The sequence below is a fragment of the Stegostoma tigrinum genome, chromosome 18, assembly GCF_030684315.1.
Source record: "Stegostoma tigrinum isolate sSteTig4 chromosome 18, sSteTig4.hap1, whole genome shotgun sequence".
NCBI classification, from domain to species: Eukaryota; Metazoa; Chordata; class Chondrichthyes; order Orectolobiformes; family Stegostomatidae; genus Stegostoma; species Stegostoma tigrinum.
This window is the reverse complement of record NC_081371.1, coordinates 38,495,056-38,521,429: the sequence shown is the minus strand read 5'-3', so window position 1 is coordinate 38,521,429 and position 26,374 is coordinate 38,495,056. Positions and strand designations below refer to the sequence as shown.

General features: G+C 39.1%; 1 protein-coding gene across 8 annotated transcripts in view; it reads right to left on the bottom strand.

Annotated features, from left to right (window-relative positions):
• The window catches only part of grip1 (glutamate receptor interacting protein 1), a 384,971-nt gene that overhangs the window by 16,892 nt on the left and 341,705 nt on the right, over positions 1-26,374 (bottom strand). For all 8 annotated transcript variants that reach the window (XM_048549316.2, XM_048549318.2, XM_048549314.2 and 5 more), the window contains 5 exons: positions 21,542-21,611; positions 18,068-18,213; positions 10,796-10,940; positions 9,751-9,890; positions 8,931-9,116 (listed from right to left, as the gene is read on the bottom strand). In XM_048549316.2, the coding sequence (XP_048405273.1) occupies positions 8,931-9,116; positions 9,751-9,890; positions 10,796-10,940; positions 18,068-18,213; positions 21,542-21,611 (687 nt within the window). The remainder of the gene's footprint in view (positions 1-8,930; positions 9,117-9,750; positions 9,891-10,795; positions 10,941-18,067; positions 18,214-21,541; positions 21,612-26,374) is intronic.

Here is a 26,374-nt window from a genome sequence, read left to right as displayed (position 1 = left end):
AAACTCAGAGCTCAGATACTATTGAACAATTTTGGAAGAGACCTGAAATAAAAACAGAAATTGCTGCAGAAAATGTAACAGGTCTGGCAGCATCTGGAGAGAAAAACAAAACCACTGCTTCAGAGATTAGCATGAATCTTTTTCAGAATGGATGTTGCTGATCTGCTGGGTTTCTCCAGTGCTTTGTCTTTTTTTCCCCTTTGTTTTACTTTGACGTGGAAGAGACCTGACTGGGATCAGCAGCCAAAAAAAAATTCAGGGAATAAGTTAACTTACTAGAAAGTTACTTTGGGAAACTTCCAGACAAGAGGGCTTAGCTAGAAATCAGAAAATTATCAAACAACTGAGAAAGCTTTCAGTTTTGTGAATATTATAATAAAGAAAAACTTCACAGTTCACACGAAAGCATTGAACTTAAAGAGACATGAGACAGAGGAGTAATATTTCTGGATTTGGATTTCTGTAAAGTGATAGCATTGGGGAATATATGAAAACCTTGATTTGCTTTGCGTTCTAAGTTTTTTTAAAAAAGTGTTCTGTATTTGGATAGCTTATTCTGTTACATTTTATTTTTTTTTTCCTTTTATTTATTATTGTTTTATTCATAAAGAAATTCTGCAGCCTTGCAAGCTTATTTTCCAATGAATTACTACTGTGTTAAAATAAAAAAAAATAGGATTCATCAAACTAGGCTTCACACTCAAACAAGTTACAGAGACCGGAGGGTTTTGAGTTATAAAGAGGTTGGATAGGCTGAGACTTTTCTCCATGGAGCATAGGAGGCTGAAGGGTGACCTTACAGAGGTTTATAAAACCATGATGGATATGCATAGGGTGAATAGTCAAGGCACTTTCCAAAAGTAGGGTGGCCCAAAACTAGAGGGCAGGTTTTTAAGGTGAGAGGGGAAAGATTTAAAAAGGGACCTGAGGGGTATCTTTTTCCACAGAGGGTAGTGGATATATGGAACAAGCTGCCAGAGGAAGTGGTAGAGGCGAGTACATTTGGACAGGTATAAGGATAGGAAAGGTTTAGAAGAATATGGGCCAAATGCAGACAAATGGCACACGTTCAGTTTAGGAAGCCTGGTCAGCATAGACTGGTTGAGCTATATGGCCTGTTTCTGTGTAATGTACAACTTATCCAGTAATAAGATACCGTAGTTCTTACCCTGGTGTATACCTAGCAAGTGTTCTATAAGATCAGTCTTCAAGGTTAGCGTGTAAGTAAACCATGCAAATTAAACGTGTTACAGCATTTAGAGAATATAAAACTGGAAGTTGTACCCTAATTTGGAAAGTGAGCATACAAGAAGTAGTAAACCAACAACAGCATGGAATGTGACCATAATTATCAAGGAGATGAGGTTTTAATAAGTCAGAAGTCATGGGCTATCAACAAAGGCCATTATAATTAGGCTGAAAAGACATGAAAAGCATTTCTAGAGTGTGATTGGGATTGAGTGACATGGTGAGAAGGGCAGCAGGGAGCCTGATATTGTGACTTTCTTTTTGATGATCCATGTTGCTCTGGTTGGATAGATTTGTGTGAAGCATATATGTCATTTTTCAAAAGACAAAATGGAGATGTAAAGAAAAGGAAATGTTGTGGAAAATATAAGCGAATAAGTTAAAGCAGAAATAAATAATGAGCTCAAAAACAAACTGTTAAGAAGTCTTAATTTGAGAAAATACAAATAGTAAATGTTCATTATTCAAATCCCAATGTACACATAAAAGGATCAAACTGAACTGTGATCAGCTTTCTGCCATTTTTACTTACATCCATTGTCGCACAGCACAGAAATAGACCATTAGGTCCAACTTGACCCCGGCAACCAGATATCCTAAATTAATCTAGAAATTTGCCAGCATTTGGCCCATATCCCTCTAAACCCTTCCTATTCATATACCCATTCAGATGCCTTTTAAATGTTGCAATTGTACCAGCCTGCACCACTTCCTCTGGCAGCTCATTCCATACACACATCACTCTCTGCATGAACGAGTTGTCACTTTGGTCACTTTTATATCTTAGCCCTCTCACCTTAAACCTACGCCCTCTAGTTTTGGACTCCCCTACACTGGTGGAAAAAAAAAACATGTTGGCTATTCATCACATTCACCCCGCCATTGTTTTATAAACTTTTAAAATGTCACCCCCCAGCCTCTGAGGCTCCAGGGAAAATAGCCCCACCCTATTTAGCCTCTCCACATATGCCAAACCCTCCAACCTGGCAATATCCTCGTAAATCTTTACTGAATCCTTTTAAGCTTAATAGCATCTTTCCTATAGCAGCAATCGAATGCAATTGAATGCAATATTCCAAAAGTCGTCTAACCAATGTCCTGTGCTGTCACAACATGATCTCCTAACTCCTATACTCAATGCACTGACCAATAAAGGTAGTGTACCAAACGCCTTCCTCACTACCCTGTCTATCTGTGACTCAACCTTAAGGAACTTTGAACCTGCACCCCAAGGTGTCTGTTCGCTAATATTTCCCAGGACCTTACCATTAAGTGTATAAGTCCTGCCCTGATTTTCCTTACCAAAATGCAGCACCTCACATTTATCTAAATTTAAATCCATCTACCACTCCTTGGCCCATTAGCCCATCTGATCAAGGTCCCTTTGTAGTTTGAGATAACCTTCTTCACTGTACACTTCACCACCAATTTTGGTGTGATCTGCAAGCTTACTAAGCATTCCGCTTATATGTATATCCAAACCACTTATATCAATGACAAAAAGCATTGGACCTGGCTCCGATCTTTGTGGCTTGACATACCAATTCTTCCAATCTCATTGCTAATTTGGATCTTAAAAAGTTTAATACAATAGGAATGCTAGTAACCATCCTCAACAAAATGTCAATGTTATTTAAGAAATTATTTAATATACTCGTACCAGTGGACGGACATTCCTGCTGTGAAGTGGAATAATTCCTCAAGTTTTACTTAAACACCCATAAGTCTATTTTCATTAAAACCAAACATAGTATTTTCCCCTCCCCAAAATTCTTCAAACTTTAAACTAAAAAGGCATATCCTACTACCCAATCCTTTTTCCCATAGTATTGATGCATAAAAAAACTTTACGGATGAAATTATATGCAATATGCATTGTCACATCATCAAGATTTGTACAAAGACCATCCAAGAGTCTTTCATGTTACGATACCGTCATTCTAGCTATGTTGAACTACTTTAAATGTGCATCTCCGAGATTAAAGGAAAATATACTCAAACAATTTTTTTGTAATATGCTAAAAAGAGTTACTTTCTGACAATCCTTAATATTACGCTTCAAAGCAACTTCTTGTAAATGCAATCTGACTCTCAAAAACATTCTGGATAATGATATACTGTATTAGACATATAAACTAAAGTCAGCCCTTGTTTAAATTATACAGCATCACAGAATATAGTGGTGTCTCTCAAGTATCTATAATTGTATATAATTAGATATGTTGACTCCATGGATGTTAAATTAAAACCAATAATTTCCCTTGAACGATAAACTTCAAAATTGATAAATGCAAAACAATACAGAGAGAGAACCAAGGATGGAATCAAGGATTATGGGGATAAGGCAAGAACAGGATACTGATTGTGGATGATCAGCCATGAACATAATGAATGGTGGTGCTGGCTCGAAGGGCCAAATGGCCTACTCCTGCACCTAGTGTCTATTGTCTAGAACATAAGTTACTGGTCCTGTTGAACCAGCTCTGCCATTCAAAAAAGTTACAGTTGAATATTTATATAACTTCACTTTCCCAGTTAATTTCCACTACTTGATACCCCATAATTTATTGATCTGTTTTGAATATACTCAAGAGTAGAAACAACAGAGCATCAATAAGCAAAATAGGGTTGTGAATTCCAAAAATATACAGCCTTCTGCATGCCAACATGATAAGACCCACACAAGCAAGCAATCTCCTGCTTCTCTCTACTGGTTTACAAGATTGAATGTAAATTAAACCTTCAGATGCCTTCCTGCACAGACTGACAAGTGACATTCTATAGGACAGAAGGCAGCTAATGATGCATGCAAACTCATTTTTGTATTTATAATTTGCAAACAGTTCTGTTTACTGATTTATTGAAATACTTCATTTGTTCTTTCTACAGTGATTTCACAGACTAGGGCTTGTTTTTTTACATTATTACAAATTTTGCTTTTGACCTAGATGCGCATACTTAGTCACAAATGATTTCACCCGAATTGTTTACTGGAATTCAGCCAAACAATAACACACGAATATATGGTCATAACTGGGTTTTCTCATTAGGCAGTGTGGAGTTTTGGACAATAGTTCAGTTGGCATTCCCCTTTAAATAATCTACTAATAAAGCTGTGAGGTCAATAATAGAGACACAGCTCCCAACCTGAGAAAGTCTTTTGCATTGCTCTGATGATTATTTTTATTTCCTATTATTTTACATCTGCTTAAAAAGTGCGAGTCATTTGTGACGTCTCTACACTGGATACAGGCTACAGATGAAGTTTGTGTTCTAAAAACCCTCTGGAAGAGGAAAGTAATTCTCAGGGGGGAGCAATGTTTCTGAATAAAAGTAAGAACCTATTTGAAGTCAGAAGTGCTGTGTCACCTCCATCTATCCTCCACAGTCATCTTAAAGGGATCTTTGCCAACATGGCCAGCATGTATTCAGCAATGGTTTCTTCTTCCGTCCTCAAGTCAGTCATCATAGCAATACCAAAAGGCTTGAAATTGGTGTCGCCTTCTTTCCTTAGTTTAATTTAGTCCCTGAGCAACAGTGTCAATGAGAATCAGACCAGCTTTACATGCATGCTGACAACAGCCACCTCGCTTACTCTGCAGGCACCCCTGATTCTATGATCACTTACAAACTTTATCTAGCATGGAATACCAGCTCCCAATCTCAGGCTACATCATAGACAACCAATCCAGCATTTGCTTAGTTCACATGTAGGGTAACACCAGGTACGGAGGGACTGTTCTTTGAGGAGATGTTGACTAGATTAGTCCTATACGCATTCAAATATAGAAGAATGAGAGGTGGCATTTTGAAACACAAAAGATTCTTATGGGACTTGACAGGGCAAATGTGGAAACATTGTCCCTTGTGGGACAGTCTTGGAACAGCGGGTATAATCTCAGAATAAGACTTGTACATTTGAAACAGAGATGAGAAGGAATTTCTTTCCTCAGAGGTAAAATGCACCTGTGGAATTCTTTACTTCAGAGGACCCTTGATGCTGGGTCATTAAGTATATTCAAGGCTGAAATTGACAACTTTTTAAAATGAGTAAGGAATCAGGAGTTAGGTGGAAAGTGGAGTTGAGGATCATTAGATCAGCCATCATCTCATTGAATGGCAGAGCAGACCTGATAGGTTTAAAAGCTTACTTCTTCTTCTATGCTTTATGATCATATGGACTCAGGTTTTTGTGTCCTTTTTTTTGTCCACCTTCATGACATATATGATGACACTTTATCCAACTGAATACTGGCTTAACTAAAACTACCTTATTCATCTCCAGCCAAAAGATTCCACACCCTTTTCCTTGTTCGTATGACCTAGCTGTTCACTTGAAGTTAACTGAATAGTTTGTAATCTTTAACATCCTTCCGACCCAGTATCCTATTCAACAGAAAGATTGTTTATACTATTCTTAGCTTTATATCACCTCTCCTGGCACCATAGTCTCATTCTGAATGCCCTCTTCCCAGACCCAAAAAAGAACGTAAAAAGACCAGCTGGCAAATTCAGCATTTCCTAAGAATTCATATTGCAAAAAACATTGTTACTCCAGATGCGCTCACTCCCTAGCAATCTCCTGAGCGAGGCAAACAATGGAAACACTGCCTCTGTCCATCAATCCACCATGAAACTACATAAGGGTAATGAGAAAGGTTTAATTATTGATTTAGACTAGGTAGCAGTGACCAGCAGTTCTGAGGAGGGGTCACCGGGCCTGAAACATTTTTTTCCTTCACAGACGCTGCCAGACCTGCTGAGCTTTTCCAGAAACTTTGCTTTTGTAGCAGTGCCCAAAATTTGATTGAAAGGAAGAATTTTGGGTCTTGTATTTTATATTTAATAAGGTCAACTATTTGGCATCAAAGCTGAGCCAGGTGAACTGGCATACCAGGCGATGAGATAGATCAATAAAGAAGGAGTGGCAAACATCAAAGGAAATATTTCAGAAAACTCAGAATACGTAAATTCCTACTATAAAGGAGCCTGCACATTCAGGGTTAATTGAAGTAATCGGGGAAAGCATCAAACTTGAGGAAAAAGTATTTAACTGTTCAAAGATAACAGGTCAGATAATTGGACAGAATATAAAGAACAATAATTACTCAGAAGTCAATCAGGAGAAAGAAATTAGAGTATGGGAGGAAACTAACTATGAGTATGAAAACGTAACGAGTTTCAACCAGTATTTAAACAAGAAAAGAGTAAGTAAAGTGAATGCTGGTCCTCTATGGAGTGAAAAAGGGGAGTTAATAGTAGGTAACAAGGAAATCCCAAATGAAATGAACAAACATTTGACTTCTGCAATCACTATAGAGGATACAAAAAATAAAGCAAGAGCTTTAAATCAGGAGGTGGAAGGGAGATAGAAACTTAGTAAAAATATATTCATGAGGGAAATGATACCAAGCAAACTACAGGCTGTGGGCTGACAAATCTTGGTTCTAGCTGGACTTATCTTAAAAGAAATGCATTAGAACATTATTCCAACGAGCCACCACACACTGCAGCACAGAGGAACTATGAAGAGCATAAGAAAATCACATATACAGCATATTCAAAAAGAATGGATACCCAATGAACACAGTCCGCCGATTTCTCAGCAACAAACCCAAACAAACAGACAAAACATGCCCAGAAACCATAACCACTCTCCTCTACATCAAAGACATCTTGGAAATGACTGTCAGACTACTCAGGCCTCTTGGCATCATGATAGCCCACAAACCCACCAACACACTAAAACAGCAGCAAAAGAACTTAAAAGACCCTATACAGACAACAAACAAAACGAATGTCATCTATAAAATACCCTGCAAGAACTGTGACAAACACTACATTGGACAAACTGGCAGAAAGCTAGCCACCAGGATACATGAACATCAACTAGCCACAAAAAGACATGACCCACTATCACTAGTATCCTTACATGCAGATGAGGAAGGACACCACTCTGATTGGGACAACACATCCATCCTAGGACAAGCCAAACAGAGACACGCAAGAGAATTCCTAGAAGCATGGCATTCCAACCGGAACGCCATCAACAAACACGTTGATGTGGAGCCCATCTACCATCCTCTGAGAAAAAGAACAGGAAATGACATCACCCACCCAAGGAAACCTAAACAGATAAATAGAAAGCGGCACATAACACCAGCGCTTCACCGGAGGCTCACTGATGATGTTACCTAGAATGGTGACGAAACGTCTGAAAACGAACATTCCAGCTCAGCGAGCAAACTTACATCCAGAAAAGAGAATGTACATAAATGGGTTAACAAGGTGTACAGCTGAATGAACACAGCAGGCCAAGCAGCATCAGACAAGCAGGAAGGCTGATGTTTTAGGCCTAGACCCTTCTTCAGAAACATTTCTGAAGGAGCGTCTAGGCCCTAAACGCCAGCCTTCCTGCTCCTCTGATGCTGCTTGGCCTTCTGCGTTCATCCAGCTCTACAACTTGTTATCTCAGATTCTCCAGCATCTGCAGTTCCTGCTACCTCATGCATAAATGGGTCTTTGATTGACAGGATGTGACAAGTGGACTCTTGCAGGGTTTGTGCAATTTATATTAATGACTTGGGTGAAGAGCAGAGACATGGCAGCTAAATTCACAGATAACACCGAGACAGATAGCTAAGTATGTGGTGAAGATACAAGGAAGTTGCAGACAGTTGTAGAAATGTTGAGTAAATGGGTAAATATCTGGTAAATGGAGTAAGATGTGGGTAAGCGTGAAGTTGTTGACTTTAGTGGGAAGACTAAAAAAAAGGACAGCATTGTTTAGACGGAGAATAACTGCAAAACTTTGAGGCACTTGAATGATTTAGGCATTATGGCTCATGACTCATGAAAATTTATCAGGCAGGGACAGTACAAAATCAAGGTGGCTATTGGCATGCTATCTTTAACTACAAGCGGAAGTGAAAATAAAAACAAGGAGGTTATGCTTTCGTTATACAGGGCGTTGGTGAGCCCACATCTTGAATACTGTCTGTAGTCTGGGTCTCCTTTTTTAAAGGGAAAATGGTTCATTAGAGACAATTCAGAAGAGACTCAGTAGATCGATGCCTGGAATGATTGGGCTGTCTTATTAGGATAAATTGAGGAGATTGGGCTTGCTTCCTCCGGGGTTTAAAAAGAGTGAGGGGTGATTGATTGAAGTGTAGAAGATCCTAAATGGTTTTGACAAGGTGGACGTGGAAGGGACATTTTCTTTTGTGTGTCAGTCCAGAACTAGGGAAATAATTTTAAAATTAGTTCAGGGCTGGGGAGAAATGTTTTCTCTCAGCGAGTCGAGAGACTTTAGAACCCTGCCTCAGAGGGGGTGGCAGTGGGGCCATTGAATATTTAAGTCAAAAGGTGGCTAGATTCTTGTTCAGCAGGGAAATCAGGGGTTAAATCAGGGCTAGATAGAAATGTGCACTGCAAAACACAAACAGATCAGCCTTGATCTTTTTGAATGGCAAAGCAACTTGAGGGGAAAATGCGGTCTATTTTTGCTCCTATATCACGTCATAATTTTATCTATAAATCCAAGTTTAGCGAAGACTTTCCTAAAAGCATTTTGATTTACTGTATCAAAAGCTTTTCAAGCATAGGCAATAAATGCTGGACTTGCCAGTGATGTCAACTTCTCACGAACAATGAATAAAATACAATTCAAACTTATCTGTTACCTTGACTTCCATAGCCTGCGTCTATGCCTGACCCATCCCAGGATTCCACTGCACTATCCACACTGGGGATCGTAGCAGAGTACATCTCACAGAGCTTGACAGGCTTCTGTACAGTGGGAATGTCATCTTCCACATCACTCAATTCACTCAGCCGACCAGAAACTGATGATTTTTTAGGACTGGATACTGTAAGAACAAAGGCAATCAAAATTGTATCCAAAAATCAAAATAATATTTCTTTTTTTTTAAAACAAAATCAGCCATCTGGTGTGGTGCTTATACTTCTCAAGGACCAGATTTAAATCCAGCCACAAATTATGGTACAAAACCCGCCCTCTTTGCTTGGAGTTAGTTTGGCTGCAGCTTTAGAAAAAAAAATCAACTGTCCATACCTTGGATCTATTTGGGAGCCTTCCAGTAGACAGTCCCCAAAAGTCGTAGAAAAATCTAACAATTTTAGCATAAACCAGGCTCCTATTCATGTAACAAAAACAGAAATTGCTCGAGAAATTCAGCAAGACCAGCAGCACCTGTGGAGAGAAAGCAGAGTTAATGTTTTGGGTCCAGTGAACCTTCTTTGGAAGGGTCTTCTGAAGAAAGATCACTGGGCCCAAAATGGTAACTCTGCTTTCTCTCCACAAATCCTACCAGGCCTGTTGAGGTTCTCCAGTGATTTCTTTTTGTTTCAGGTTTCCAGCATCTGCACTTTGTTTTATTTAACTCTTCACGTAACCCTGATTTCCATAGTTCCTCAATTAAAATAGAAGTTTGAATGTCAACTCATTTAAAAAAAAATAAATGCAGCAAGCTAAGTCCTTACCATCAAGCTGTTTTTTAATTTTCAATGTGACAGTCTCTCCTGCCACCTGTAAGAGATGAATAGCCTCACTCAGGGGTTTACCCTTCAGGCTACTACTGTTTATAGCCAAGATTCTGTCTCCAATATGAATTGCACCAGTCCTGTAACAAAAGACAAAAAAAAATTTCATATTCAAGGAAAAAAGAGATTAGAACAGATGGCAAGAAGATTGTTTCATGCTTTATATAATTTTATGTGCAAAGGCTGTGTTAGCTTCATATATTTAGGTCTGATTTATCACAGCTTTATTGAGCATAAAATTAACAATGCCAGAATGACAATCAAATTCTGTGACAATACATAACTAGCATGTGAATCACATCTCTGATAATAAATCTCGTCGTCATTTTAATCTAATCTAAAGGTTTTTCCGAAGAGGGGTGGGAATACTGTGGGGTCTTCAATAAATCAGATAAACTCACATGCAAACAATTTTCTCAGCATGTTAGAAAATGCTCACTGCTTAACTCTTCAATTGTCTATTGATGGATCTAGTGCAAACACCTAATAAATCACACATCCATTAAGTAAGCCATTTTCCCTGTCTTGTCAAAACAATCTAAAATGCCCGCAATGCTTACAAATATCCAACGCCTATATAGTGCACAGAGCATTCACATATCAGTACACCACATAGCTGGGTTAATCATGACATACACGAGGTTACAGGCCAAGTATAAATAGCGATTTTAAATGTTCAATAAGTCATGGTTATATGTGGTTACAAGGCACGCCCAAATTCCAGGAGATCTGTAAGTTACTCAGTTACATAGTTCATGTACTTGCTTCTCCTTCCCAGTTCAGGGAACAGTCTGCTGACTTACTTTATGACTGTTTCCAAAGTCAGTGACTAACTGCTAAATGCAGCCCAGCTGACATTCCTTAACACTCTCTTCTTCCTCTTGGGAAGCGCCAGCATCGAACAACGGTTTCCCAGACTCAGCTGAGTTAGGAGACTGGAGAGAGCTGTGCATTATTTGCAGAGGGAACTGATTGTGTGCCTTACCTTTCAGCCAAACCTCCTTTTGTTAGGCTCGAGATGACAATTGGGTCAAAAGGCTCCTCAGTGCCCGATATGGTAATTCCTAATGGACCACCATAACGTTTTAACTCCACAGTGTAAATGATTGCCCCAGAGCTCTCTTGTTCATCTAGAATTCAAGGAAAGCATAAATGCTTTTGTACAAAAGCAGCAGGAATGGCATTGAAATGAAAGGATTTATCAGTGTACAACTTGAGCCAAGAGTACTACCAAATGGAGAATCTTTCTTACACTGTTAATCTGGTTGCATGTGCCAAGTGCCTTCAGTTAAATTTGGAACTGTTTCACATCTTTAGTGCAAAAGGCCCAGCACTAAAGTTAGTAATTCTCTATACACAAAAAATGTGAACGACATACATCCCAATTACGATTCAAAATATCTCATGAGATTGAGACATATAACTTGCACCATTTGAGATTGTTCTTTCATGTATGCAGCATTTCTGCTCAAAACTTTAAAATGTCCTATGATATGAATTAAGCAATATAAATAACTCAAGAGACCAAAAAACAAAGTAATTTTGATTTAAGGTTACACCGGAAATAAAAGGATGATGATGATGTATTGAACACTCGACATGCTGCTTTGAAGGAAGGATCACCAACTGTAATGGAGCTAGGCCAAGTCTAACTGGGCTAATCAGATTAAATTAAGTTGTATTGAATACATCATTTATACAGCAATAATTCACGCCAAATAAAAGCAACAATCGATCAAACTCCATGTGTAATTTCTCTCAAGATGCAATCCCCTGGTGCTTTGCTTGAAACACAAATGTGATCAACCTGATTCTGTGCTCAGGGAACAGGAGACATATTCATAGCATTCAAGGTGCACAGTGAGCATAATTTCATATTCCTTTATTCTTTCACAGTAGGTGGGCATCGCTGGCAAGGTCAGCATTTGAAATGGAGTGGTTTGCTGAACCATATCAGAGGGCATCTGGAAGTCATGCACACCGCTGTAGATCAACAGTTACATGTAAGTTAGACCAACTTCCCAAAAAAAATGAACCAGATGGAAACTTCATGAAACTTGGGGGAGGGGGCTCAGTTGGATGGACAGCCGGTTTTTAATGCAGGCTATTGCGTGTTCAATCCCCACAACAGCTGAGGTTACAATGAAGGACTCTTCTTCTCAACCTCTTCCCTCACCTGAGGAATAGTGACCTGCAGATTAAACCACCACCAGTCACCTTTCTCTAAAGAAAGAGCAGCTTTACAGTCCAGTGGTGACTTTACTTCATTCCTTGCAACCCATGGATAATAATACAATCAGCTGTCAAATAACAACCCAACAGTCAAATCCCTGAAGTGTTCAGAGGTGAAACTGGGAAAATAGCTATGGGCATGGTGCTTATTATCATAGTGCATTACTGTAGCAATTACATTAAAAAAAAAATCACTTTCAGACAGACAAATTTGTTGCCTTCCCCATTCCCTCCCACCCTGCCCCCCAAAAGAAAGTTCATCACCTCCCAATGCAATTTGTCTGTGGCTACAATCCTCCACCAGCATTTTGCATGTGTCTGTTGGATAGGATCAGTGGGTCTAGCTGGGCGCCAGGCAGAACCTGAGAAATTTCTGTGTAAATGAGCTTCTGCGTTGAGGAATGTGCGCATTGTTTACACCCCTCCATTTAAAAAGAAAGACCAATCCTTCGCCAATTCATCAAAATAAAATTGCTTTGTGTAAAGTAAACTTAGACAAATATGTAGACTGCCATTATACTAAAAACCCCAACAGGTTGCATTTATTGTGTTAAAATGTGCTCAATTTACATTGGCTCAATTTAATCACTATTCCATGCCTACAGTAAAGGATTAATAATCTTCTGCAATTACTTTTATATTACTGAATAACAAAGCACTGAAATGATTGTGACACTTAAGAATGAAGCATTGACAACAAATTATAGGCTGCTTCTTCAAAGACACTTTGATGAATGAAATGGTGTCACAGCGTATTTCTGTACAAGGTTGTAGGCTTGTTCGCCGAGCCGGTGTGCACTTATACAGAGTTTTAAAAAGAATGGGATACCTAAAAAGCACAATCCGCCATTACCTCTGCAACAGACCACAGCAAGAACACACAACACAGCCAGACACACTAGTCACCCTACCATACATGAGAGACATACCACAAGACTACTCAGAGCCCTAAATACCAGGCTAGCTCACAAACCAACAAGCACCCTGTGACAGCTACTGACTAGCGTAAAGGATCCCATACCCACAACCAATCAAACCAACTTAATATACACAGGGAATCACAGCAGTTCAGGCAGCATCCTAACATTGTGAATCTAGATGCCTCTTCTCCAGAGCTGTGAAGATTAAATAAATTGGTGTTCATTTAATTTTACATTCATCTTTTTAGGGGCAAGTCAGACTTCCATTTGACCTAAAACCTACCCTAAAACACCAGGGTCAAGAAGTGAAAAACCCACAAGCTTCGGTATGTTTCATTCAGTGCCTTACTCATCGGGCTGTTTACAGATAAATATATTTAACAGAGGGCTAACTTAAGACTGTAGCCTTGGTGACTAAGTCCATTTAAAATCTTAAAACACATGATTTTTGTTTGTGTTAAGCATTAAAAGGTGGATTCTTTCTGCATCATTCAGTGGCAAAACCATCTAGATTTGTTTGTTTGGGTTTATGTCATTATGCTACGACTGGCTGTTGTTTGAAATATTTGAAAAAAAAATTCGGGAGTAAATGTTCACAGGGGCTTTTCCCATTTGTCCATAGCGGCTTCACTGGAAGAGCTGTGGAATCCCTGGAAAGGTAAATATGGGTGAGATGTTTCTTAGCTGCCGGTACAGACTCGATGGGCCAAAAGGCCACTTCTGTAATATACGATTCTATGATTCTGGTGCTGTGCCACTCATCCAGCATTTCTGTGATTTTTGCTGAGGTTACAAAGAATAAGCAGGAAACTCATGTGACAATTCACCTGCATGATTCATCTTTTGGATGAAACATTACAATGTTTCAGTTATTGTAAAAGGAGCCTGAGCAATTCTGAAAAGGTGAGCAAAGGAGATCTCCTGGTATGAGAGCCCACATATCCTTCAATAAACTTCAATAAACAGATTTCACTATTGCTTCTTGCATACATAATTGAGGAAATATAATTTCTTAACTGTGAATGCTTTGAGACATCATGAGAACGTGAAATGAGAATTCTTGTACCATCAATTATAAAATTATCACAATTTAACTCCAGCTAAGATGATATAGTTACCTAATGAAGGAGTTCTAACTGCTTAGCCAGCACTTTTGACATTGTCAAGTTCTAAATTGTTAAGTAGTGTGATGATTTTCTTCAGCATTGAGAATAATTTAAAGAGAAAATTAAACTTCCAGTTAGTAGTTGAAAGGACGACAGATCAAGATACAGCACTTTTAAAATAATATTTACAGCATCAAGGACTAATGGCAAACTGCTACTAAAAATACACTTTCATTGGAAACTTATACTTTAAACTAACAAACTGAGTTTGCCCCTTTCTACTTCTAATAACTCACAGGCGGCATGGTGGCTCAGGGCTAGCACTGCTGCCTCACAGTGCCAGGGACTCAGGTTCATTTCCACCCTCAGGTGACTGTGTGGAGTTTGCACATTATCCCCGTAATGGTGTGGGTTTCCTCTTGGTGCTCCGGTTTCCTCCCACAGTCCAAAGATGTGCAGGCTAGGTGGACTGACCATGCTAAATTGCCCATAGTGTTCAGGGAAGTGTACATTGGGTGGATTATAGGGGGATGGGTTTGGGTGGGTGCTCTGAGGGTCAGTTGGGCCCCTACACTGTCGGGATTCTATTCTATTCTATACTTGGTATCATAAGTTGACACCCAATATAGGGCCTATGCACAGCTCCCCAAGAATGTTACTTCTGGCCATTATGAAGTAATAACTATAAATTGGGAAAAAAAGCATCATTTCATTTGTTGGGTTGTGTCTCAGTCCAAAGGGAACTAACACCAATCCTGGAGTAGAAGGAGGCTGATCCAGTGTAATAGTGAACTCTGCTAGAATCGTTATCCCAGTAAATCTAATAACTAGGACTGTAGAAAGGACTTTTACAAGTTGGAGCAGGGGACTGAGGGTTAGGGGGTTCAGGAGTAGGGATGCATATGAATTCTTATTAAGCAAAAGGATAGGGCAGCTATTTAAAGTAATGATATTCAGAATACTACAAGGAGGAACCGAATGTACAAAATTAAAAGACAGCAAAAAACGTCAAAGGGGAATAAGTGGCAAATTGGCAAAATTAATGGATCTTACTTAAACACTCAGACAATGCAGGGAAAAATAAATGAAAAAAAGAAATGACACAAATAGAGGCTAATGGTTATTATCTTATAGCCATTACAGAGGCATGGTGACACGGGCAACATGGGAACAAAATCTTCAGGGGTATGTGACTTATTGAAGGTCGAGGCAGGAAGGAAATAATGGTGGGTAGCTTTGTCAGTGCAGAATGGTAAATGCATTAGCAAGAAATTATCTTGGATCAGAAGATGTAATGTTTACGTGAGCAGATGCAAGAAATAACAAAGGAGAATACAACATGGTGGGGGTAGTATAAAGGCCACCTAACAGTAACTGTACTTTGGGGCAGAGAATAAACCAGAAGATACTTTTGGGCATATAAGAAAAGTAATGCATTGACCCTGGGTGACTTTAATCTTCATGTAAATTGGGAAGATCAAATTAACAGAAATAGCCAGAGACTGTATTCTGGACAGTTTCTTAGAACAATATGTTGTAGGTCTAAACTGGGATGATGCTGTTTTGGATTTGTTAATGTGCAATGAGGCAGGTTTAATTAATTATCTCAGAGTAAATGATCCTTTTGGCAACAGTGACCATAATGTTGCAGAATTTAGCGTTTAGTGTGAGGGTGAGAAACTTGAGTGGGAATCAGTTGATTAAACTTAAATAAAGATAATTACAAAGTGGACTTGTAGTGAGTTTAGCAGAAAAGACAGTTGAAAAATAATGGCAGACATTTAAGAAAATAGTTCATGACTCACAACAAAGATATACATCCCAATGAGGAAGAAGGATTTGGATTATTGGAAAACTAAAAAAGTAACACCCAAAAAGGGTTTTAAAAATAAGTAATTATAGGCCAGTTAGCTTAACATTTGACTTTGGGAAAGCAGTGGAGTCTATTTTAAGTACAACATATGGCAACATACAATATAAGTAAACAGAAGTAAGCAGAGTCAGCATGGCTTTGAGAATGGGAAACCATGTCTGAAAAATTCACCAGAACTGAGAGGAAATAAACAGGAATACGGGGGAAAAAGTGAAGGTAATATATTTGGATTTTCAAAGGCTTTCAAAAAGTAAACATATGTTACTTAATAAGATAAGAGACTATGGTGTTTCAGGGACAGTAGATCGGCATGGATAATGGATTATCTAATGAACTGAATACAAGAGTTGGGATAAAAAAGATGATTTCTGGTTTAACCTGTAGCTGGTGAAGTGCCACGAGGACCAGGACTGGTGTCATAATTATTTACAAGTTATAATAAATTATCTGGATGAGTGGTGTGAATATATGACAGCCAAATTTGCTGATGACACAAAAAAATGTAGGAAGGCAGGTGGTGACAATGACAGTAAGAGTCTGCAGAGGAATATAGATAAAGCAAAGCAAGGAGGCAAAAATTTGGCAGATGGAATATAACACGGGGAAATGTGAATTTATGCACTTTGGCAGAAAGAAGAGAGGAGCTGATTATTACTTAAATAGAGAAAGACTGCAAAAAGCTGTGGCAGAGGAGGATCTCGGAGTCTTTTGGGATAAATCACAAAAAGATACCATACCAGTCCAGCAGGTAGTGGGAACAATACATAGAATGTTGGCCTTTGTTTTAAAGAGAACTATAAACATAGGGAAGTCTAAGTAAAACTGTACAAGGCATGAGTCACATTATACCTAAAATACTGTGAATGCTTTTGGTCCCATTATCCGAGGGAAAGATATATTGGCATTGGAGGCAACCCTGAAAGGTTTCACAGGGTTGATCCCGGATATGAAGGGACATTGTTACAAGAAGCTAAGTAGGTTAGGCTTGTACTTCCTGTAGTGTAGAAGAATCAGAGGTGACCTTATTGAAACACATATGATTTTTAGGGGCCTTGACAGGATAAAGGTAAAGAGGGTGTTTCGCTTTGTGGAAGAGTCAAGAACCAGTGGGGCGAACTCAGAGTAAGGAGTTGCGCATTTAAGACAAAGATGGGGAAGAATTTCTTTCTTCAGAGGCGATTGAATCTAATGGACAGAGCATTGGAAGCTGGATCATTAAGTTTATTCACAGCTGAGACAAATCAAATTTAACCAGGAGGGGAATCGAGGGATATCGGTAAAATGTAGGAAACTGAAGTTGAGGACTACCAGATCAGCTATAATCATGCTGAATAGTGGAGCAGGCTCAATGCATTAAAGTGACTCCTTCTGTTCCTAAATCTTATTCTGTTTTTACTTTGCTTTTTTCTTTTAAAGAGAAGCATATTTATACGTAAATAGGGTTATACAAGAGCTTCCTTGGCTAACTCATATCTCCAACTAACATGACTTAATGGGTAGCCTTCCTGTGATTCAACTCATGGCTTGACAATAATTGTATAAACCTCACACTTTAACGTTAAATAGTCACAATGAAAGAGAACACAAATATAATAACCAGAACACAAATTCAAGATCCTTAACTATAACAATGGCATCAGTGAATAATCAGACCAGGTCATGATTCAAGTACTTGGTTTTTGCCTTTGACCTTCATAATCCCGTACTTTCTAATTAATTTTATTTTAATCTGTCCAATTACAATGACTTGGTCACATTGTAATCTTTCAATATAAACTTCCATAATTGGATTACCAACGTGTGCAACTTGCATTTTCATTCAATATTCATGAGAATCAGTTAAACATGTAAGGTTGGCAGCTTTTTAACAGTGCTTAAATTCATAAACAAAATACACGCATGGGCCGCAGAATGGATAACTGTGAGCGTTTGTCATTTTTAAAAAAACTTCACTGTCAGAATCACAACAATATTTGCGCTGCTTCGCCATATTTCCTGCACTACTTCTGCTCAAGATAACAAAGGACAATTAGGGAAAACTTCAAACATTTTGACTGAAACTTTGGAACGACTGCTGAGTCACAATGCTTGCCAAGTTAAAAGAAAAGCTATGTGTTCCTTTCTACCTGAGTTGTCTTCATCTTTGCGTATTTTGAGTTTCACAAGTTCCTCGCACTGATGAAGGATCTGAACTGCGTCTTCCATGGAACAGTTATCTAAACGGATGCTGTCTACAGCAAGCAGCTTGTCTCCCAGCTCCAAAGTTCCAGTTCTGTTTGAAAATACACAACGCTTATGAAAAACAGTCATCACTCAAGCTTCAAATCTAAATTCACACAGGAAGTTGAAAAATCAATCGTTTCTTCATCTGTTCTTCAGTATTTTGAAGTCATATTTGATGGAGTATTAATTGAACAATGCTTTATTACATTGGAGATAGTCAAGTAATTCTAATTTATGCAGAGATAAGCAACTGCAATTATCATGAGAAAATCTAAGTTGGTGATGATAAACTTCCCTGATGACCAACAGATAAAAGTACTGCCCAATATACCACCATGCCAAACAGGTCAGAAAGTCTCATGTTCAATTACCAGGCCATCTGGAGCTCGCTGATTTTCACAGGAGCATGAGAGATCCCAGATCACAGAGGTGAAATATCAGCTATGAATCCAGCTTCTTTGTGATTTATACCTGAAAATGTGTGTGCATACATTGAATGGTGAACTGGATTAAAATGATTGTCAAATTACCTGCCAACACCCACTATCAAATCTCATGTAACGGGTAGCTCTAAAGAAATATATCTGATCAAATGTCAATGGATGAAGGCATCAGTAAAATATGGCAGGAATGACTTAAATACAATATATAATTGAGGAACCGTGTGCTAAATATTGAAACATTTAGACTTTAGACACATTTGTGGCTATGAGCTGGATGAAAGGAAAGCACATCTTCCTGATTAATGAATGATTTTTTTTGAACAAGTATATGTTGAGTCCTTGTTTATTGCTTGTCCCTAATTGCCCTGAGTTGATGGTGGAGAGCAGCCTTCTTGAACAATTGCAGCCTTGTGCCTATGACACATCCAAAAGGCTGGGAATATTAGGATAATGATACCACTGAGCAGGAAAATGTTTGAGGAATACTGTTGCCTCCAAGTTCCTCTACTGTCATAAACCATTCCACATTGTCCTATATTTCCCTGATTATAATTACAAATTCCCTACTTTTGGAAGTATCACCATTACAGGGTTGCAACACCTTTTCTACACTTACTCCATCAACTATTTCATAACCTGAAAGACCCCATGAAATTACCCCTCAATCTTCTCTTTTCTAGAGAAAAGAGCACTTGTCTGTTCAATCATTCCTCCTACATACAATCTGTTTTCATTACAGGAAATCATTTTTCACCTTCTTTAGTGCCAGTACATCCCTTTTATGAGCACAGAAGCCAAATGAGATCTACTTTGGTTTTATATAAGTTAACATAACTTTCTCCACTTTTTAACTTTATCACTCTGAAAAGAACCAGATTACTTCACTGGTTTTGTTAGTCTTGAGCTACGATTTCTAGTGATTTCTAAGAACCCTCTGTTTCTCTTGTTTCACGTTTCATTTAGACACCTAGGTTACAACGGTGCGTGGTTTCATTATTCTTCCTGCTGAAGTGTACTACTTCACACTCAACTGCATCCAAATTAATTTGTCAATATGTATCCACTTTGCAGGTTTATTAAAGTTGCCAATGTCCATCTCTGTAATAATCTCACTTGCCAATTTGATAGCTATAAATTTGAAGTTATACTTACAAAAATCTGTGTCTCAACCCTGAACAGACATAAAAAAACATAACCTTAAAGCCCTCTGTGGTAAAGAATTCTACAAATTTACTAGCCTGTGAAATAAGAAATTCCTCCTCTTCTCTCTCTTAACTAGGCAACTCCTTACTCTGAGATTATGCCCCTTGATCATGGACTATCCCCCGAGGGGAAGCAAACTTTCTGTAGATTCTCTGTCAAGTCCCCTAAGAATTGTATAAGCTTCAATAAAGTTGCCTCTCTTTCTTCTAAATTCAAACAATGCAGCCTTTCTGCACAAGAGTGTCCCTCTGGGAACAACCTTGAACATAGAACACAGAACAGTACAGCATAGCACAGGGACTAACCCTTCAGCCCACCAGGTCTGTGCCAATTATGATGCCATTCTAAACTAAACTCATTTGCCTGCACATGGCTCATATCCCTCTATTCCTTTCTTGCTCGTGTGTCTGTCTAAATGCCTCAAACTCTGCTTTGACCACCTCCCATGGTAGTGTATTCCAGGCATCTACCACCCTCTGTGTAGAAAACTTACCTTGCATACCTCCCTTAAACTTTCTCCCTCGCATCTAAGACCTGTATCCCCTAGTGTTAGACATTTAAACCATGGGAAAAAGACTCCAACTATCCACCATTTCCACGCTTCTCTTAGTTTAATATACTTCTGTCAGGTTGCCTCTCAGACTCTAATGCTCTAGCGCAAACAATCCAAGTTTGTCCAACTTCTCCTTAAACCCAATACATTCCAATCCAGCCAACATCCTGGTAAACCTTTATTGCACCCTTTCAAAAGCCTCTACATCATTACTAATATGGGGACCAGACTGTGCACAACACTCCAGATGTGGCCTAACTGAAGTTGATTAGACATGCAACATGACTTGCCAACTTTTATACTCAATACCCTGACTGATGACGACTAGAACACCCTATGCCTTCTTTACCACCTTATTCATTTGTGTTGCCATTTTCAGGGCCTTAACCTGAAGATCACTCTATCTATCTCAGGGTCCTGCCATTAACTGTATACTTTACTTTTGCATTTGGCCTCCCAAAATTCATCACTTCATATTTGTCCAAATTGAAGCCCCATCTGCCATTTCTCTGCCCAACTTTCCAATTTAGTGATACCTTCTCTGGATTGCCTCCAATGCCAGTACATCTATCTCTAGATAAAACTCCCAAAACTATCCAGAGTATTCCAGCTGTGATCCAACAAGTGCCTCGTATAGTTTTATCAAGACTTCCGCGTTTTATACTCCATTCCTTTTGAAAAAAAGGCCAACATCCATTTGCCTTTCCCATTTACCTGCAGAATTTGAAAGCTAGCTTTTTGTAATTTGTACACGAGGACCCTGAAATCCCTCTGTGCTGTGGCTTTCTGCAGGGTCTCTCAATTTAAATAATATGCACTTCCTTTATTTACCCTGCCAAAGTGTATAACCTCACTTTATCCCCACAGAAAGAACGGACAGATGACAGGAAGAGTTTATAATAAATTATTACTGAAACCGTACTTACATTAAAAGATATTAACAGATTGTGAGAACACTGAAATCTCTTTAATGGCAAGGTGATTTCTTGTTCCTATGCTTGGCTAAAACGTAAACGATTGCACTTCATTCAAGCTGCTGCACAAACCATACAGACTTACCATAAGCCTCACCCGCATACATCTTATTTTGCATAAACCGCATTTGGTCCTTTTATGAATAGATAACTCAAAGCATTTAATGACCAATTTTAAAATACTTGCAAAGTGAAAAAGCTCACCTGTGTGCAACACTTCCTTTCTTAATGTCTGAAATGATGAGTGGATCTCCTGGTTTTCTGCTGGCAGGTGCTGTGGTAATAGAAATGGATTTTCATATTATGCAACATTTTTTTAAAAAAACTATTTTGCGCTCTTAAATAGTTACTCCTTAATTTTAAAACAAAAACCTTCAGACAGATGCACATGGGTAACTGAATACTAAAGTGTGCTGTGCTTTTACAATGACAAAGGGAGAATGAAATGAAAGAGAATGAAAGGATTGTTAAAATAATTTAAAACCTTAGGATAATTTACTATCTTCTTTCCCAAAGAAGGCTGATAAAAAGGAGATTCCAAAAAAGATTGCCGCAATCTGCAAGTTCTCTCAAAATTAAACAATAAAAGACCGTTTAATTTGACTTCAGCCAATGGAAAAATTACAAAATGATAACTAAACTGATGTCAGAACTGCTTAAGAATGAAAATGATACATCATACACTACCATTGTAATTTCTTGATGATGATTTTCAGGTATTATGAAACAAAATAGGCTCCCAACCATTTTCATTGTCATATTAACTCATTGTTGCTCATTTGATAACTGCTCCATTTAGGTGAAGTGTAAGTCAGAGTTCCCAGGTCAGATTCCTAATCCCAACCCTTTAGCCAGGGTTAGTAGCCCTGGGAAATGAGGTGGAGGACAAGTGGAAGGAAGCTTGACAGTTTCTACTTTTAATTACTGTTCAGTTGTACTTGTGGAAACTGCACATGCATATAATTTGGACAAAGACAGAATTTGGCCACAATGAACACACGACTGAATATCACTGTAGTATCACCGGTTAAGCTAACACTCAAAATAGACAAAAGAAAACCCCAAAAGAACTGCGGACACCATAAACCCGAAACAAAAATAAAAGTTGCTGGAAAAGCTCAGTAGGTCTGGTAGCATCTGTGAAGAGAAATCAGAGTAAACATTTCAGGTCCGGTGACCCTTTCTCCAGGCTTTATCAGCAAATTCTGTTTTTGTTACTAAAAACAGACAACTGACTTAGATAGTATCAAATGATCAGTAACTGGAGAATTATATCTCAGCCCGAGCTAGCATCATCAGAAAAGCAGAGATGAAGTAGTCGAGTGGAGGCAAAAAAAACAAACAATACTCCAATTAAGGGCTTCTTGGAACTGAGTCCACAAAATGATCAGCCATGATCGTATTGGATGGCAGAGCAGGCTCGATGGGCCAGATGGCCTACTCCTGCTGCTAGTTCTTGTGTTCTCATGATGTTTGCATTAAAGATGTTATGGGAGAAGTTGGTGTAGTGGTAATATCACTGGACTAGTAATTCACAGGCCTGGGGACACGGGTTCAATTCCCACCATGGCAGCTGGTGGAATTTAAATTCAATTAATAAATATGGAACATAAAACTCATCTCAATAATTGTCATGAAAACATGTCGGGTTCACTAATCCGGTAATGACATACCTACGCTACACACAATTGCTGACCTACTACAGAATGATTGCTTTTTAACTGCCCACTGTTTGACATGGCCAAGCAAGCCACTCAGTTCAAGAGCAATTAGTTGGCATCAAATGCTGGCCTTGCCAATCACGCTCACGTGCCACAAAGTAAGTTTGTTTTTAAAAGACAGCTTTTTAAAAACCATCAGTTAATCCTATAAAAAATAGATAACATAGTGAGATAAAGAGTTTTTTCAGTTGGAAACATTTCTCTATGCACACATTTCACTTCCATACAGAGCAGCAGAACACAGTTTCTCGCAGATCACTAGGGGGAAACTGTTTATTTGCATTCAGTTTTCCACACTTAGTTTCAGGTTCCGGAATTTCAAATGTTTACTCAAGATTCTATTATGCATCTGACATAAAAAGTACTCTTGTTTTTTTATCATATGCGTGGAAAAGGTCACCTCTACTAAATGGACGTGAATATAGCTTACCAAACAGAAATTTAATTGATAAGCCTGCATTAATGAGATCACAAATAGCTTGATGGTCTTATGTGCATAGCAAAATGGAATTACAGTCCATTACCTAACAAGTCAGAAAAACTGCAAGAATTCTATTAAACAAATTGGCTAGAACATTATACAAAGACACAAATGAACTCCAGGGCTAGAGCATTCACCTAGAAATGATCAGGTGCATACTACTCAGGAATTAAATCGCAAGTTGTTGCCTGTGTGGTTCTTATGGTATAATAGTTATGGTCCTATCTTTGACCTAGAAGGCCTGAGTTCAAGCTCCTCCTACTCTAGATGTGTGTAATAACATCTTTGCACAGGGCAATCAGCAAATATTTCAATTATTGAATATTTCTTGGGGAATACCCTCAGTTTGTCAATCTTTTCCAGCTGCAGCAATGAATTTTATAAACTACCGTGTGCTGATGTATAGAATTGATTTATTAATTGAATGCTAGTTGATAGTTCAAGGAAACATTTAAACACCTGCAGAGGCTCAAAGGAGAGCAGATCAGAGATTTACACCGCAAAATTCCAGAGCATTACAAGTGATGAGAGACCATTGACCTGAGAGATGATTGAGCACTGTAATTGTTCAAGTGAAAGGACATCTCGGTACAGAAAGAAACCTTGACTGCTACCCTGACCCTTCATCACGAACATTCAGTAGTCTTGGGGATCAACTGTAGAGATGGTACTTGCTTTTGACATAATGCAGAAGATCTGGATGTTGGCCCAGTAGAAAAAGACCCATTTGAAGAGAACTGTGTAAAGGTTACAGGCGTGATTGCTGAAGTAATATGGCAAAGGTGTACCCATCATAAATAGACAAATCATCGCGCTGAATGGTGCAACAGGGACAAGTTGGATAGCAGGTTCTCAGATCGTTTCTCCATTTTTCCTCGTCTTGGGATTTTCTCTTCAGTTTCTCATAGGAGTCTGCAATCTTGACCTATTTCACATCAATAGTTTCTTTTTCTTCACCTGCGTCCCTCTAATCATCATTAAATCACCTCCTTTAGTAGGTTCTAATGTTTTAGAACGTGGCCAACCCGACCTTGATGATGTATAAGGATCACCTGTTGTCTGCCACCATCTTGAAAATGTTTTCTTCGTTCATGTTCTCTCCAAGTGACTCACTCCAAATTTCTCCACAGCCACATCACAACATTTAATCTTTGGATGTCCGTTTTTCTCACAGTCCGTTTTCTACATTAAATTATATCCAAATTAGTAGCTTATCCTGTTTAGTCCTGTCATGAAAAAAACATTTGGCTTTTGCGACAGACTTGTCCCATGCCAATAGAAGTGGATAGAATTGAATAAGCTGCAGGACGATCGTCCAGAACAGCCAGCATAATCTTAGGATATTTGATTCTAACTGTGATTATGAAATCCCTACACCAATAAGTACGTTTGATATATGAGAGGAGACAAATCAGAGACTAGGGACGAGATTGGATTAAAAGAAATCTTCTACAACTCTTCAACCTGCCGACCCAACGATGCTTGCTCCCAGTTTTTGATGCCAGGTTTGGCTGGCAATATGCAGTCTTCCCAATACGAGGAGTTATAAAGTGACACCAATGCCATTATCAGCATTATCAGCTCATGACTTTCTCCGTTCCATTAGGTGTCAGATGGCCAAGGCAGGAAGGCTGCTGCTGGGAGTCCTGGCAGTTAAAATATGAGGTGCATAGTCTTCCAAAAACTATTCACGTGCACACCATGTGAACTAGGTCAGAGTTGAGATTTTGACACACCAACTATTTAACCATCAATCACAGCAAGCAGTATACTTAATGGCTTCAATGCAACAATGTTTAGCAACCTGAGCCAACACAGATGTTATGCTGCCTTCCAGCCTTGTTCAATTGTGGCTGACATTTAATTTGTACCAACAAAAAAAAATTCCAGGCTGTAATCTCGGGGTTTAAGGTAACACACGTACATTATTCAAGGTTCATATTTCAAGATTGTAAAATCTCTGATTCCAATTTAATTAGATCTTTTCACCATTTCAATGGCCATTTTTCACTTCACACATCCCCTAGATCCAATATTATAAAATTTGTTAACAATCTAGAACCGCTAGGACCGCTTTGCAGAACACCTCTGCTCGGTTCGCAATAAACAACTGCACCTCCCAGTCGCAAACCATTTCAACTCCCCCTCCCATTCTTTAGATGACATGTCCATCATGGGCCTCCTGCAGTGCCACAATGATGCCACCCGAAGGTTGCAGGAACAGCAACTCATATTCCGCTTGGGAACCTGCAGCCCAATGGTATCAATGTGGACTTCACCAGCTTCAAAATCTCCCCTTGCCCCACCGCATCCCAAAACCAACCTAGTTCGTCCCCTCTCCCCCCACTACAACCAGCCCTGCTCATCCCCTCCCCCCACTGCATCCCAAAACCAGCCCAGCCTGTTTCTGCCTCCCTAACCTGTTCTTCCTCTCACCCATCCCTTCCTCCCACCCCAAGCCGCACATCCATTTCTACCTATTAACCTCATCCCACCTCCTTGACCTGTCCATCTTCCCTGGACTGACCTATCCCCTCCCTACCTCCCCAACTATACTCTCCTCTCCACCCATCTTCTTTTCTCTCCATCTTTGGTCCGCCTCCCCCTCTCTCCCTATTTATTCCAGAACCCTCTCCCCATCCCCCTCTCTGATGAAGCGTCTAGGCCCGAAACATCAGCTTTTGTGCTCCCGAGATGCTGCTTGGCCTGCTGTGTTCACCCAGCTTCACACTTTATTATCTTGGATTCTCCAGCATCTGCAGTTCCCATTATCTCTAGAACAAACAGGCATACTGTTTATGTTACTGTCGCATGTTATTCAAAGCCAGGTTTCAT